The sequence below is a fragment of the Kryptolebias marmoratus genome, linkage group LG11 (assembly GCF_001649575.2).
Source record: "Kryptolebias marmoratus isolate JLee-2015 linkage group LG11, ASM164957v2, whole genome shotgun sequence".
In the NCBI taxonomy this organism is placed as follows: domain Eukaryota; kingdom Metazoa; phylum Chordata; class Actinopteri; order Cyprinodontiformes; family Rivulidae; genus Kryptolebias; species Kryptolebias marmoratus.
In genome coordinates this window covers 2,534,888-2,551,669 of record NC_051440.1, presented here as the reverse complement: position 1 = coordinate 2,551,669, position 16,782 = coordinate 2,534,888, and the positions used below count along the sequence as shown (strand labels likewise).

General features: G+C 37.9%; 2 protein-coding genes across 4 annotated transcripts in view; both read right to left on the bottom strand.

The window, feature by feature from the left end:
• Window positions 1-5,230, bottom strand: part of dus2 (dihydrouridine synthase 2) — a 30,220-nt gene extending 24,990 nt beyond the window's left edge. The window contains exons 1-3 of one of the 2 annotated variants that reach the window (XM_037978334.1): window positions 5,093-5,230; window positions 3,182-4,999; window positions 605-723 (exon numbers count right to left, since the gene is read on the bottom strand). The gene's annotated coding sequence lies outside the window, so the exon portion shown is untranslated. The remainder of the gene's footprint in view (window positions 1-604; window positions 724-3,181; window positions 5,000-5,092) is intronic. The other variant, XM_037978335.1, reaches the window with a different exon arrangement.
• Window positions 5,231-11,600: 6,370 nt separating this feature from the next.
• The window catches only part of immp2l (inner mitochondrial membrane peptidase subunit 2), a 10,488-nt gene continuing 5,306 nt past the window's right edge, over window positions 11,601-16,782 (bottom strand). For both annotated transcript variants that reach the window (XM_017440370.3, XM_037978454.1), the window contains 4 exons: window positions 16,331-16,434; window positions 15,053-15,118; window positions 13,948-14,050; window positions 11,601-11,846 (listed from right to left, as the gene is read on the bottom strand). In XM_017440370.3, coding sequence (XP_017295859.1) covers window positions 11,721-11,846; window positions 13,948-14,050; window positions 15,053-15,118; window positions 16,331-16,434 — 399 coding nt within the window. In that variant the 3' untranslated portion in view covers window positions 11,601-11,720. The remainder of the gene's footprint in view (window positions 11,847-13,947; window positions 14,051-15,052; window positions 15,119-16,330; window positions 16,435-16,782) is intronic.

Below are 16,782 nucleotides of genomic sequence, written 5' to 3'. Positions count from 1 at the left end.
CCAACGCTGCTTGCAGCTTTAATTATATTTATATTTGTTGTTTTCTAAAACATGTGCTTATGAAAACAGCCCTGTCTCTAGAAAATGTTTTCAGTCACACAGTGATCGCCTCCCACCTCTGTACCCCACTTCTCACACAATAACTGATGGCACGGGCATCTGCCCCACCCCACCCAGAAAGAAAAAAAAATGGGTGAAGAATATACGTAGGTGAATGGAAACACAGAAAATGACCCAAGACTCTGTAGTAACTACAAACCAAATTTCTAAAAAGTTGGGACCTTGTGTAAAATGTAAATAAAATCAGAATGCCATGTAATGTGGTGTGGTGGTGTGATGGTACACCAATGCATGTGGGCCCCATGTAATTGATACGCTACCCCACAATACTGAACCACAATCTCACTACAATACTCTCTTTTCTTAAAACCCTTCATGACCTATTTATCATGAGTAAATGAGAGTCTGCTGCATTAATATGCCCCTGAAGACCTTGCCAAGATCCTTCAGAGACCGTCTACCTCCTAACATAAAAAATGTATTCCTTGTATGATAATTCTTTCATTTTATAAACTAAATAAAGGAAGGTAATGTGCATTATTACCTTACTTGCCCTATAAGGGAAGACGTGAGCCATGTCAAAGTTCTGTGGACACTTCTCGACAGACGAGAAGAGACTAGATACATTGATGATGGCCGATCTTCTGCAGGACATTTCATCACCTGATACAAAAAGAAAAAAACAAAAGACTTGTGTCGTAACTTACAAAAACAACTGTAGATGTAACATGTCACTGTTTTAACATCTTGTAACGTGTGAAGACGACAACTTGAATGTTTGTGTGTGAATGGCTGCTTGAGATGGTGGAACCTAGTGAACCTTCACCAGCATCTTATCTTTAAAGGAGGAAATCTCTCTCTTAAGTCATGTATTAGAATGAACTTAAGAGTACTTTTACCACAAAAATGGAATATGTGACAAAAAACAAAAGCAAAACAAGAAGCATACAGAAGGAATGGTCTATTTTAGACATAATTTGGTCCACATACAGACCAGTAAGTGATTTGATTTGAAAAGTGTTGGCGCATCATAAGTGAAGTGATAGTGTTATCAGGCAGTTGTTAGCAATATACATAGACACCTCATTACATGATGGAGTGCATCATGCGTCACTGCCATATTGGATGGGTCTCTCCTCACTCTAGGCAGCATAAGAGCCAACGGGAGAAAACGCAGAGCAAGCAGCTATGACAGTATTTTGTTCAGCCTACAGTTGCAATAACTGGCGAAGTATTGAATAGATCATATGGGATTACTTTTCACAAGTAAGACTGAACAGTAATTATGGTTATTTGACCATTTATAATGTTTTTTTCGGCAAACAAATGCTAACAGGAGGAACTGGTACTCTCTCTCTCATTAGCTTGTTCTGGGTTTTTTTCTTCACATTTTGAAGGTTTCCCAGTAACACAGATTTAAGGAGGCAATGGGAAGTTGCAGTAAGAAGGAGGGTTTTGTTCCTACAGAGTCGTCTCATCTCTGTAGGGAACATTTCAAACTGGAGGACTTTAACAGGACCGACTTAGAGATGCTGTGATCCCATCTGTCTTCAACTTCCCAGCTCATCTCCAAAGAGGAGGTGATTTTTTATTGAATATGCTAACAGAAATGTCTATGATTCATATATAAAACTAAAGTTAATATAACACTTTGTTAAACCTGTTTTTACCTGTTATTTCTTTCTGCATGTTCAGGAATTAATGATGTATTGTGTATTACAATACACTGTAGGATACTAAAACCTTTTCAAGTTGTTTTTAATTAAGTTGTTTTTAAGTATTATGTGTCTTATATTTTAGCTTGTAGCAACAAGGAACACAGAAACCTGAAGGAAAGCTGCAGAGAGCTTCCAGTGGACCTTTCTCAGCATCTCCCTGAAAGTGAAACTCAGCTCTCCAGCCCCAGTTACAAGCAGGGCAGTGTAAGACCCTGGAATGACCTAGAGTTTTTCAAGATTACTTTTCCAGGGCTCAAACAACAACAAAAACAACAGTGCAAGTGTGTGTGCATGCACAGCACAAAAAAATAGTAAGTAATTATTGTTGTGGTGTATACAGAAGGCTCAAGTTTGTGTCTTTGTGTGTGAGAGTAAAACAAATTCAAATTAACAATTAAACTTTTTTAAATAAAATATAAACTTTAATAATTTATACATTTATGAATATGTCATCCCTTATGTCTGTCTTTGTTAAAGAGCATAAAACAAAGTATTTCAACATGAAAGCCTGTATTTTTAATGCGTGAATGTGTCCTGTATCATAACTATATCTCTGCCATTTGTAACAAAACAAGCTGTGTGAAAATCGGGTAAAAATTAAGAGAGTTATTATTTTAGTTGGGCTTACAGCTTTCTCAGTACAAATAAATGCACAGCAGGGCGCATGAGGGAATCAGCCAAGATGGCGGCCGCGCTGATACATCAGGTCCAGTACACAGCCCAGTCTTCGAGGTTTTTACGAAAATAATGTCTATGGTTGTTGGAGTGTCTGACAGTCAATAAGAACACTGAGTGAAGATCAGCAGATACAGAGGATGGATTGTAGATTTATTCAACAGTTCATCAATGAAACAGCATTAGCAGCACTTGCAGTTTGATAGTGGTCACATTGTGGGTTTGCATGAAGCCAGGTGGTCATAACGTCCAACTGTGGGGCTTACAGATTACCCAGGGGCCTCATGTTTAAACCAGCAGGTTCATGAAGACACCGGCAAAGGTTGTGAAGGTTGTAATAAACCAAGAGACCATACCAAGGTGGGATTGTCATGTTAAATATTACAGAATCTTAAGACATCTGAGCCTGCCATTGAGACACAGGTATTGTGTCTCAAGGTATAAAAAAACAATTAGACTGGGTGGAGGTGCAGAAAAGATGAGCATAAACCTGCACACAGAGAGTCAAAGTTTAAATTAGAAACCTTCTTGTGATGTCGTGATTAGCAGCTGCTACACATTAAAAATGGTTTCAGAAACCAGGTTTTGACTGAACAGTTCATGCACACTACCAGTGTGTGATCGATATGTATTATTAACTAAACAATTACGTTTTTTCCCCCGTTTGACCCGTTTCTGACCTGAGATACAAATTCTACCATAAAGAAAGTTAAAGTTTTTTTTTTTACCTTTTTCTTTGTTATCAGAGCATCTGCTGGCTGCTCTCTGAAGGAGTGGCATAAACATCTGGAGATGTGGAAGTAGAAGTGGTCAACAGGTTAATCAGCTTCTTAGACAAAAGATTTAAGCATTTAATAGTTATCAACGTTTTAGACAATTTTCTGATGGAATCACCAAGATTTTCAGTTAACTGATTAGCTTTTTCCCAAGGTAAAATTCCTTGTCTGTTTAATAATAAAATAGGAATTATTAAAATATGTGTAATTTGCACATGTTTGTTTGTTTTGTCTGTTCTACCCAATTCCACAATTTTTTCCACATCATGAAAATTATAGGGTCATTAATAACTCATAAAATATACAAGATGTCTAAAAATCCTAAGACAAAAGACTTCAACACCAACATTTATGGTCTCCCAGTGCTCTTTTTTGGAAATAATCCAGCACTGTTTTGGGAGTCTTGTCACATACTGTATGGTACAGACTGTGTTTACCAATGGTGGAAAAAGTAGTAAAATAATCTACTCAAGTAGAAATATAGTTACTTGGATGACATTTATTTATTTACAAATTACCAGTGTAAAAATCTATTCAAATAAAAGTAAAAAAGGAGCTGATTAAACTTGACTTTGATTAAGTTACTTACCTATCCTACCGTTCCACTGTTTTTGTATTTTTCTGTTCATATACTTCTATATGCCGCTAAAACAGGATAATCAAAAATCTGTGAACCAACTACTAGACAAGCATTGGAGAAATCAAGACATAGATGTCAATGAACTTTTTACATCTCAATGAACAAAAGACCGAGGTTGTGTTGTCTGGGCCCAGTGATGCTTCCAAAGTCTGTGCTGATCTGGGTCTTTTAACACAACACCTGACTCACACAGAAACAAACTTGGGTGTGAAGTTGGACAGTTTCCTTAACCTCAACGCTCAGGTCAAATCAGTGGTCAAGTCCAGTTTTTATCATTTAAGACAACGGACCAAGGTCAATCCATTTTTGTCAAGGCATCACTAGGAGATTTTAATTCTCGTTTACATTACTGAAACGCACTTTATATTGGGCTGAGCCAGTCATCACTCACTCCACTGCAGGTGGTTCAGAACGCTGCTGCTCACCTTTTAACTGGTACCAGAAAACGAGAACACATCACTCCAGTTTTAGCGTCAATACACTGGCTTCCAGTTCATTTCCAGATTGATATACAGTTCTTTTGTTTCTTTTTAAATGCCTACATGGTCTCACTCTACAGTATCTGTACGACCTGCTCCAGCCTTACGTTCCCTCACGCTCTCTCAGGTCGGCAGATCAGTTCCTGTTAGTGGTCCTGAAGTCAAAGAGGAGGTTAAGAGGTGGCCGAGTGTTTTCAGTCTCTGCTCCCAAACTGTGGAATGAGCTGTCTTTGCAGATCAGATAGGCTGACTCACTTCCTTTTATTTTATTTTATTTTATTGTTTTATGCTTTTAAGCGTTTTGTTGCTTTGATTGTGTTTTATATTTTTTATTCTTGTTTTGGATTTGTATGTGTTTTACCTCTCGTGTTTTTATTTGCTGGTGTACAGCACTTGGTTAATGGTGTTGTTTTTAAAGTGCTTTATAAATAAAATTTTTACTGTATTCTGTTGTCCTATTTTAAGACTATTTTTATGTGGGTCAAAACATGAAAAAATTAAGCACATTTTCTAAAAAAGTTAAGCTTTGTGACATATATGTCTGTGTAATGCTGTCATAAACCAGGGGATACTGTCCAGAGAGCGAGACCAAGACCAAACACGGAGACTTTACAGGGTGAGACTATATACAGTGGGCGGTATCCAGAGAGTCTGCAAGAGAAGGAGAGCTAGGTGAGTCTCGGGTACGAGTCTAGATCCAGACGGTGGCGAGAAGTTGGTAATGATGTCTCTTGGTTTGCTTACAGATCCAGGAGTTAAATGCGGCGTCGAGGAGAGGAGGAGTGGTTCCAGGAGTCCCAGAAGTTCCAGACGTGACGAGCCAATTCCAGGAAGGTAAGTATCAGAAGGGTGTCAGGTAAGTAGTCCTTAGTATCCGTAGTCNACAGAGAACGTAGTTAACACTAGGAGCAAGGTTTCAGGTTAGACGCTAAGGCGGAGAATCTAACCCAGTAGGTTCGATGCTCCAGCGAAGATGTGATCACAGCCTGCTGCTTAAATCCTGTATGGTCTCGTCAGTGGTATGAGGAACACCTGTGGACAATGATTAGTGGCGCCGCCCAGAAGGTGGAGCCAAACCCCAGATCCTCACAAATGGTCATGATGTGTTCTCCTATGTATGTACTGGGTTGAAGAGTGGAAATGCTGCAGCACACTAAGTATTAGTGTAACCCTTCTTGTAACGGTTTTGTTGTTTTGTGGCATTTTGTTTGTCTGAGTTATGTTGGTGTAGCGTATTTGTCTTACTCAAAAGCATCTTTTTCTCTCAGTTCTTCTAGGAGTCTTTAATAATGTCTGAATATTAGTCTTCTGTCAGTATCTACTGTTATGGACTTGCGACCTGTTCAGGGCTTGCACAATGACTGCTGGAGATAGGTACCAGCTTCCCTATGACCCAATAACAGAAAGTAGGTAAAAAAATGGATAGCTGGATATCAGCATCTAGCCATGGTCTCACCCAACATCTTCTTGTTCTTCTTCTTGCTAGATGCTTTCTGTTGTTCTACTCTGGCAGATCTCTGTCTGACATGCTGTTTTCTGTTCTCCAAATAAAGTCTTAAAGTAAAGTCCAAACTAAACTCATATTTGTGGCATGAATGACAAATAGAAGCTGTTAGTTTTATATCAGTACACATCATATTAAAAGACACTACACAACCTGAACTGAAAAACCCTGTGTAGACGTGTTATAAAGCATTGTATTTGTGTGGAACATTTGCCAAGAATGCAAAGAACTACACCACTGATATGCAGCTCTAACAAGAAAGACAAGCTGTGGCAACATCTATTATACATAAAAACACCACAAATACACCACAATACTGTGGCCATGCAGGGCATGAGTACATCGAAGCATTAGGTGTGTAAAGTTGTTGGGTCACAATCTCAGAAGGTTTGTTATTATGGTGTATTTGTGAGACATACGTGACAGAATTTTTCAACATGACCAATAAATTTGTGGTGACCTGCTGGAGACCACAACACACAAGCAAGAGTATCAGAAACATAAAGAGGTGATGTTGAGATGTTATTTTCTTACAGCGACCTACCACAGTAAAACAGAAACACAAGCCAGATATGTTAAAATGGTATGAGGGAACTGAAAAGTCAAAAATCACAAATGAAGAGAACTTGCAAAAGTTTACTAACGTCCGTTTTTAAATCAGGTCAGCAGGGAGGGCTTTTTTTACCCATGTTTGTCACAAATCTATGGTGATTAGTGCACACACATAACTGGAGAGCAAGCTCAAATGCCCGACCAGCCATTACAGTAAAATCTCTTTAATACTGGTGAAATTTCACCCATGTAAACTGTAAAACCTTCAAACACAGAGGAATGGGCCAAAAGTGAATCTCAGGGTTTATCAAAGCAAGAAACAATCAGAAATTGAGCTTATTTTGACATGTTTACTTTGTACAAACTGGTTGCATTACAAACCTATAAGCAGTAAAAAGCCAATCAAATAAAAACGTTTTAGAGTACATCATAAATAAAACATTATTTATATGGCTGCTTGCAGACAAATCTTATCCTACTCATTTTTTTGTCCAAGTGAAGACATTGTGGATGATTTTTTAATTATTTTTTTTAGATGGATTAGATATTAAGTGTAAAACAAAACAGTCAGGCCTGCTAGTTCTAAAAGCATTAGTCTCTGTGTTAAGATCCAATCTGCTGACTCACAGCCTGGACTGCAGCTGAGATACTGTCCTCATCTGCCATGTCTGCAATAACATCCAGTTATTCAGCTGCATATAAACATAATCCCACAACTATAATAAACCAAAACATGTGTTCTTGATGTTATTTGTTCATATAAAGATGAAAACAAATCCTAAAAGTTCTTTTAAAATAGAATACTGCACCGATGTAAGCATCAAGAACAAATGCCTACACCACGCGCTCAGTTCTGCACGCCATGCATGGAGTCCTGCGCGACACCACAAAGTGCGACTATAACCGAGTCTTAATGATGCAAGCAGTGCGGCTTTGTAGTTTACCAAAAACATTACAACTTCTGAGATATATATGGGGCACTTGTTTTTTGAGAAAATTGAAGGCTTTAAGTGTGCCTTATAGTCTGGAAAATACAGTAAACTGTTACGTATAGATAAAACCTTAGACAAAAGCATAGAAAATTTATCGCTGAACCCACATTTGGATTTTGGATGATAAAAAAAAATTAATAGTCAACATTACAGTTTTCCAGTAAATTCTCCAAGATTAATTTCTTTGCAGCTGTAACTGACAGCAGCAATACCACCACCTTCTTCTCCAGGTCTAGTGCAGTGAATGAACTAAAGGTTAGAACGTGCAATTTCAATGAGTACTGTTGTGCCATTTTTATGTAGCCAAGTCTCTGTCAGGAACATCAAGTTCAGACAGTGAGTTAATGGTTACACAAATGACCAATTGCAGAAATGAACAAGATAACTGGAACATGCAAAACACAAAGTACAGAAAAACGAAAACAATTTAAAAGAAATTATACTAACAACAACATCATGAAACCCGAAAACCATGCCAATTATGTTATGTCTGTCTTTACAATTTCAATTAAAAAGTGTTTTTCTTGTTTAATCTAGATTATTATCTTTTCAAAAAAAAAAAAGATTGGGGGATACAGTCTGAAAACAAGTGTTTTTCCATAATTTCTTTCCTTTTCTCCACACTTTTTTCCACCCCAACCAAATTCCAGATGTGTCAAGACTCTTTAGAAACCTTGTTTGTTTTGAGATGTGCATGAAAAAAATAATGTTCAAGAACTATAACCTGGTTTAAAAGAAGCAGATATATTATAATTATTTTTAATTTGCTTTGTACAAATTCTGCTAGATTTCCAGTGGCAGAGAGAAAAGTCAGTAAGTAGCTAATGGTTTTTAATAGAGAAAATTTGTTCTAAATTTTTACAAACAGACAGTCAAATTTTCAATTTGATCAAAACTATTATATCATTTGGGAGAAACTGGAATCAGCAGGTCAGAATTGGTGCATTTCTAAATTAAAGATGTTTACCACACCAGAAAAGTACTTAATGCAAATATCAATCTTCAGATTTTTTAATATTTAAAGAGTCGTTGTATTTTGTGTCAGGACTCAGGATGTGTTGTTTACCAAGTTTGATCATTGTGATCTTTCCAGGATATTTGGAGGTGAGCTCTCTCAGTGCCTGTAAAACACAAGGGTACGAAACATGAATGAAAGGTGCACTCAAATATCAAATAATAATAAAAAAAACTCTTATGTTGTCAGTGAGTTTCTGTTAAATCCATGTTGTTCTTTCTAATTTGGCAGCTCACAGTGTGAACATCAGTTCTCACAATAACCTGACACAAAGAAACATACAAATATTCAGTATTTGATAAATAACTTATTAACTCAAGTTCAAGTTAAACTGTGGAATTAGCCAAAAAATATTGTAGATAGTATACACAAAATAATAACCTGTGTTATATCTATGTTTTCACAGGAAGGGAAAAAAATAAAAAAATATACCTTAAATTTGTGAAACTAGAATCAGAGAGATAAAATGATAACAAACCACTCAAAATACCTTTAAGTATCCCCAGAAACTTCTCAACTGGGCAAATAATAAGTTCAGCCTACACTTCTCTTTATCTCCTCTGGAAACGATCCAAAACAAAATAATTATTCCAAAAGTTTTACATTTTAAACTTGGTAACTTTTCCCACCAATTATAACTTGCAAAATAAGCTGCAAAGTGTGCAAGAAAACTACCAAACCAAGAACAAAAACACAACAATATTTAAATGAATAAAGAGTTTTACTTCACCAAGTACTTGTATTTATAACAGTAAGGCCCATAAATTGGTGCACATCTTGCTCAGAAATTCCCAAATCCCGCAGAGGATTGTGTTAGTGTCAGCATAATAAATCCTCCTTTACTCATGTGGTCACAACCCTCGGCTAAGACTCACACTGGTATAACAAAGTCCAAGCCAGCAACACATATGCTGTACCAGTCTTCAGATACGCTGCTGGTGTAATAACCTGGCCAAAGGAGGAGATAGAAGCTACTGACATCAAGACACGAAAGCTCCTCACCCTAAGTCCAGCACCCTGAGACTGTACATCAAGAGAAAGAAGGGAAGCAGAGGACTAGTGAGCATCAGAGCCACTATACAGGATGAAACAACCAAGATCCTGGAGTACATCAGGAGGAAAGCCCCCAATGATGATCTGCTTCGAAAGCTTTACACAACAAACTGCAGTTTAACACGTTCCATCAAAGAATTGTATTAATATAGGATAAAGTATTTTTGTGAAATTTTGAAGCATTTATGGGCAACGCTAAGTACATAAGAAGTGCTGTCAGAGTTTGGATAAGGCATTTTGAGTTTTTGATCAAGTCTTTTCAGTTGATGCACAGATTATGTCAGTAGTTATGTGTAAATCACGAGGGAGTAAGTTCATACTGCATGGTGAAACCACAAATTGTTCTGAATCAAAGGTGTGTTTGTCAGTGGATGGTACGGGTGCAAGATGGACATGATGGTGCTTTACCTCAGCTCTGGGGCTTTCAGGTTCCCTGCAGCAGACATAAATGTGAGCATCTTCTCCTGTCTTCTCTGCCAGCTGTCTGACCAATTCCAAACCAACCCCTCTGTTGGTACCAGTCACCACAATGTTGCTCCCAGTTTGACAGACATGTTCCCAGTTCAGACCCGGGCTGCTGCCTGGCAGTAAATGAGTGAGTATGTGAGAGGCAGCTCTTGATATGTGCGTATCTTTTGAAAGTGGACAGGATGTTATCATTTCATCACTCTGTGTCAACATGAACTTTGCTCATGTTCTACTGATTCAGCCCAATGTCACCTTGATGTTCATTATATAACCAGGTATGGTACCAGCCTCCCAGTATAACTTAATAATAAAGGAGGTGGAAATGAAAGGAGGCGGCTGATGTGCATTCCTTCAAAGAAAACTAGGTTTTTATTGTCATGTAGTTTGGGTCTATCAAGAAAAATAATTTCATCTCAAAGTTGAGATGAAAACTTGAATAGGATTTAAAATGTGAATCTTTTGTTAAAAGTTTAATCTAAACTCAAAATCCTGACATTTTGTAAGAATCTGAAATGTGGTGAGTCAGAGTGCAGAAAGAGTATGGTTAGAAAATGATTGCAGCACTGATGTTGTCGGGACCCAGAACATGAAGAAAGTGTGTGGTCACGTTTCATAATTCTCAGTAAGGAAAGAAAAGCTCCTCCTGTCTTTAGGGTCGAACAAAATGTTCACCTGCAGCCAGCTGAGAAGATAAGACCAGATCTGATATAGATTGTCCTTTTTTTATTACATTAAATGTTGGAATAAATAGTCTTACATCACCATTTGAATGGTTTAAAAGTTTGTGGTTCCAGGGCCCCTAAATCAAGACTAGGTTTCTTCAGTAAAAGTTTAATCATAGTGACCTTAAAGACCTGGGGTATTTACAGCATCTTATCAGCAAATTGTTTAAGGCTGAGAGTGTTTTTAATAAGTATGAGGTTTTGGATCCACCTGTCAGGTGGGTCCACAGAGAACAGGAGTGTCATTTACAGGGCAGAATGGAAATGGTTGTTTCATTTTAGCATCTCTTTACACTGGAACATCTCCAAGGCAGACAGCCTGATTGAAAAAAAAACAAACCTTACATGAAATGTGCCCTTATTAGGTTTGTCTCCTTTTTTACCATGACAGACCGGAGCAACGCCCTCATTACTACAATCAAGACTCTGATCTGTCAGTCCATTTCCTGCTCCATCCTGTAATCACTCATGAACAAGACTCAGTAGTTACAAGTGCTCGTGGGACTGACGTTTAAAAAAAAATCTCACAAACATATGTAACTACTGAGAAACAGCAGAGTTTGGTTGACTAAGTGTAGAGCCTGTGTATCTTGTGTTACATGACCATATCTCCCCGTTTACAGATCACACACAGGCGATTCTGTGGCGTCCCTGGAGCATGGACACCATTTAGCGCTGACCAGCAAAGCTAAGAACTGAAGCTGTCAGTTCCTCAAAGTCACAATCAAATCACAAGAATCATCCAAAATTACGATGACAAATCTACCAATAGCTTTCTTGTTAAATTCACTTTTTAATTGAATAAAATAAAATAGATATTAAGTCTGTCTTTTATGACTTTGCAACTTCAAACCAGGGGGACTAGATTGAATAAATGTCTGTGCATTTGTTCTCCTGTCAGGTTTTAAGAGAAACTTGTTGCATTAACTCACACTGACAAAATGAATATATATACAGAATTGGCATTTATGTAAAAGCAATGTAATTTACAATTTCAAAGAAAATAGATGGGGATACAATGTGCATCTAAGAAAATGTGCATAAAAAACTATGGTCCAGTGTTTCTTCATTCTTGTTTTTCCTCTGTGTCCAGAGGTCCTCTGTTCAGAGGCAGGGATGGTTTGATCTGCTGCCAACGATTGGGTGGCCAGATGATGTGAGAGGCCCGACCATGTAGGAGCCCCACCGATACCTAAACAGAAAGAACGAAAGCACAGAGATTATGTAATGCCATTTAAAAAAAAGAGAAAAAAATATGTATGTGCGTGTGTGTAAAATAAGTGACTGCATAAATATTTATCTCTTTTAAATACTGATCTAAAAGATGAGGTCCAGCTACTTGGTGACGGTGGTCTCACAGTTAGTAAAATGGGAATCACTTGAGAGCAGTGCATGTGTCTCAAGAGACTACAGTATAAGGACACCTGTGTCTGAAAGGTCGATTTACTGGTTGATCAGTGCTCCAGGCTATCAAAACACCATGAAGACAAAAGAATACTCTGAGCAACTCAGACAAAAGATTATCGAAAAGTACAAGTCAGGATGGATACAAAAGGATTCCCAAGGACCTAAACATCTCTAGGAGTTCTGTCAAATTATTCAACAAGTAATGGAAGGAATATGGGATACGTATAAACCAACCAAGATCAGGACGTCCTCACAGACTGAGTGAGCGTGAAGAAGGAGAATAGTGAGAGAACACCAAGACACCTGAGAGCTCTCTGAAAGAGGTCCAGCTTCAGCAGGTCAGATGGGAGAGACTGAGCTTCAGAGATTTATTTTTTTCTAACAAAAACTACACAAATGGTTTAAAACAAAAAGGTGAATGTTGTGGAGTGGCCTAGTCAATGCCCAGATCTAAATCCAATAGAAAATTTGTTGCTTGACTTGCAAAGGGCTGTTCATGCCCAACCTCCACACAACCTGACAGTTTGAGGAGTTTTGTAAAGAAGAACGGAATAAACTTCCAGTGTCCAGATGTGAAAGGTGCTTGCTCTAAATACTGATGTGAGGGGGGAGGGGGTGGGGGTGAATATTTATGCAGTTGCTTACTTTACATTACATATTTTTATTTAATTGGCGTTACTTTGTAGAAATCAGTTTTCACATTGTCATTAAAGGTTTTTGGGGTTTTTTTGTCGAAAAGGCTAATTTATGCTGACTTTGACTGATTTATGACAGCAATAAAAGGGTTAAACATCCAAGGGGGGTTAATGTTTGCTGGCAAGGTATGTCATCAAAAAGCACCAATGCTTTTAGAAAATATTTTTATTTATTATACTTACAAGTAAAACAGAAACAAATAAATACATAAATCTCTTCAAATATTTCATAACTAAGCATTTACTGTTTATGGCAGCAAGGCCACGTGTCCCCTCCCAACCCATTCATCCTCTACATGTCCTTAATCCATTAAATAAACAACACATGGTAGCACTATAGCTAACTGAGTCAGGCTAATTCATTCATTCATTCATTCATTCATTTCTCAACTCAGATGAAATAAAACATTTGACAGACATTGGCAAAGAGCTGAACGGGAGCTGGCACTTTGGATTGTTTTGCTCATGTGTCATCCACGAAGGAATAATCTGAAAATTTACAGCCAATCAGAGTGATTCCTCAGCTTCAGCCCGGTGTGAGAACAGATGTTCCAGGAAGTTAAACACAGGACTTTCTACTGCTGCCAATTTAAGAACTGTATTTAGACCCATTCTGATGATCATTTTCTTGACAATAAGTTGGTAACCAGTAGACTGATTTTAAAACTTCAAATTCTGTTCTCTGTAAAACATCTATCTAATGGTATCAAAATATGTTGTGTTTGATGAAGTTATAAAAATCCGGTGGCCTTCTTTTTTATAGGCAACAGTTTTCTGAACCGCCCTTGTCCTTAGAGGGAAGAACCTGCTTCTCACAACAGCAACTTAAAATAATCTCTTCAAGGCCCAGGTTAGTGGAATCATTGACAAGTAGGAAATGTTGGTCTTGTATCACATCACAGAGTGGCTTATTTTAGGGATGACCTATTTCATAGTGGAAACTTTAAACCACTGCTCCTGGAGAATTTAAATTAAGGGACAAGGTAACACTCAAAATCGAGAGATTGAGGTTACCCTAGAAAAGGGGATTCTTGCTCACACACACAGTATTTTACTAGTGTATACTTTTTGATTATACCTCTTGAATAATCTTTTAATACTTTTAACCTTTAAAAAAATATCCCCCAGACTTGAGTTCAAATTCTTACCAAACATCCATACCTTAAGGGGTAACTGTAATAATGATCATACCGGTCCAAAGCTGTTGCTGTCCAGGCTGTGTCCATGATGGTCCCCCTCGATCCAGAAATGGCCGTCAGGGATTCGAACATATCGGTTCTTGTAGCCCAAAGTCCTGAAGAGAGTAAAGTAATAAATCAAAATAAACTGTGCTTTCAGTCAAACCTTTCAATTACTCCATTAATTTCATCTACTGGTGAATTTAGAGATGCTGAGAAAGTTTCAAAGGTGCTCCATTTCCTTTAACTGCCAACCAAATTCCATTTCTCAGTTCAAGGAGAAAATTAGAAAAAATTTCAGCTGAACATCTATTTACAATTCTTATGAAACGTTTGAGTGGCTTTGGATTGAAATATCCCTTGTTGGTGCCGTAGCTCTGTGAGGAAGTGGAACAATTTTAGCTAAAGGCTTCAATCAGAATTAATGAAACACTCAATGATTGATCTCAATCAAAAGAACCATTTTAAAGGTTTAAGGTTCAGCTTTTAAGCCTAATGGTATGTTCTAAAGTTTGCTCTAAATGCATCTGTGTATGTTCTGTTACTTCTTGTCACTGGATTACGCTGCTGTGACAGCATGAGGCAGAGGAGCGTGTGTCAGGAGTGCAGAGGAAGAACAACACTTAAAGGGAGTTATATAGGCACCCGGCGTGGTAGCACGTTTGTAAAAAAGTTTGTCAGTTTTACAGACCCTCTCCTTATATCATTTACAACCGCACAGCACCCAACAAGGTTAGTTCTGGTTTTAAACCTAACTAGAAGCACTCAGAGTGCAAACCTCTGCCAAGGTTGTAACGTCATTAAAAAATTTTTTAAAAAGTGATCCGGATCGCCACCAAAGTTTAATCCATTGTTTTTTGTGACAACCCCAACATTTCATGTTTCATGTTTAAGGTAATCCACTGCAAACACCCTCCACTAGAGGCACTGCAACCATAACAACCCTCATGCAGTTTAATAGATTCATAAAACTGCTATCATGTTCAACTCTGAAGCTATCATCATCGGCCTCATCAGCCTGAGGATACATTTAGTTTCTTGTTTCCTTTGCAGGTTTTAGTCCGTTAGCATGGCTCTGTGAATTAATCACTGGAAGGAGAAGGAGTCATCCTTCCCACCTGATGAAGTCTCCTTCCAGGCCAATCACACGCTTGATGATCTTCTGCTTGGGATTTCTGGGGGACCTAAGTGAACAAATACAGAAAATAAATATAGAGACGCCACCGAGCAGAAGGTCACCCCACCACAACCACCCCTGACATACACACACACACTCACACACCAAAAGAAGCCAACATTACGGACTAAAATTTCTTGTATTCAGGGATCATTAAGATTAAGTCACTCTTTTCTCTTACATACACGTGTAAGAGAAAAGAGTCAGTCTCATATGTTGGTTGGAAAGTAGATTCAAGCTGAAACTCCTTCATATTAAGAAAAAAATTAAGTTTGGAGGATAAGGATACATTTAGAGACTTAAGAGGAGTTTGTACCTCCTTCAGAAAGCATTCAGGTGTCTCGGTGGTCTCTCACATTATTCTTCTTCACACTCACTCAGTTTGTGAGGACAGCCTGCTCTTGGTAGATTTACACATTTACACACGTCCCATATTCCTTCCATTTCTTGATGATGGATTTACAGAACTCCTTGTGATGTTTAGGGCCTTGGAAATCCTTTTGTATCCATCCCCTGACTTTTTTAAATAATCTTTTCTCTCAGTTGACTTAAGACAGTCACTTTAAAGGGGGTGAATGCAATCACTTATTTTACATTACATTTATTTTTTAACTGGTATAACTCTGTAGAAATTTGATTTTACTTTGTCACTGAAGTGTTTTTTGTTTGTTTTTTTGTAGATGTACATCCAACAATTACTTCCTGAAAGTTTCCTTAAAATCAATTCACTGGTTCATGAAATAGTTCGCAAACAGACAGAGTTGAGTCAGAAGCAAAGTTGTAGAAACAGATCCCCTGTGATCAATTAGCTCTCAGAGTATAAGTCTGAGATCACTCTCAGCTACGACCACACACAGTTTTAGTTTGTTGCATGACAGAAACTTTTCCTCTCAACCTGCAGCTGCAGAGGCTACAGGGAAGCAGAGGTGATGAAGATGGTGGGTACAGCTTCAGCTCTAGTTTCCCCAGATAAAGTCACAGGACAGTTGCAGACGTTGTTGCAACTAATATCACTACTAATTCACTTTTGTTGGTTAGATCATTTAGTTCCACTGTGTAACGATGAAAGACAAAGATGATCAAACTCACACAATAAACCAGATCATTTTACAGGAAGTTAACTAAAATGGGCTCAATGGGGTTTTCATAAGAACAAAAGCAAATTCATGTCATCTTACTTGCAGCTTTAACTAGAAGCACGTTAATCATGTTTACTCACACAACAGAGACGATGTCACCTCGTTGGACCTGGTAGTTCCTCACACTCCAACGGTTCAGCAGGACCACGTCACACTCTGATCCTCCTCCTGGGTTAAGGAATGGCTGTTAGTAAACACACACGTCCCTGTTAGACCAAAACCAGCAATCAAAGTTTATTTCTGAAGCCCGCTTTAAATAACGACCTTTGCTAATCAGAGGGCTGCACAAGGTTTCAAATATAAAAGCAAAAAAATACAAAAAAAAAAATCACCACATAAAATTCAAAAAAGGTTAAAAAAACAAAAACAACTGGACTTTTATTCTGTAGTTGAAGACGTTTCGCTTCTCATCCGAGGAGCTTTCTCAATTCAGAAATAGAGAGTGTGGAGTTGAGCTTTTTAAAGCTGAGAAGTGATATTGTTCTCACTCTCCTAACAATGGAGGCTCGTTAGAATCCTTGTTTGTCTGACT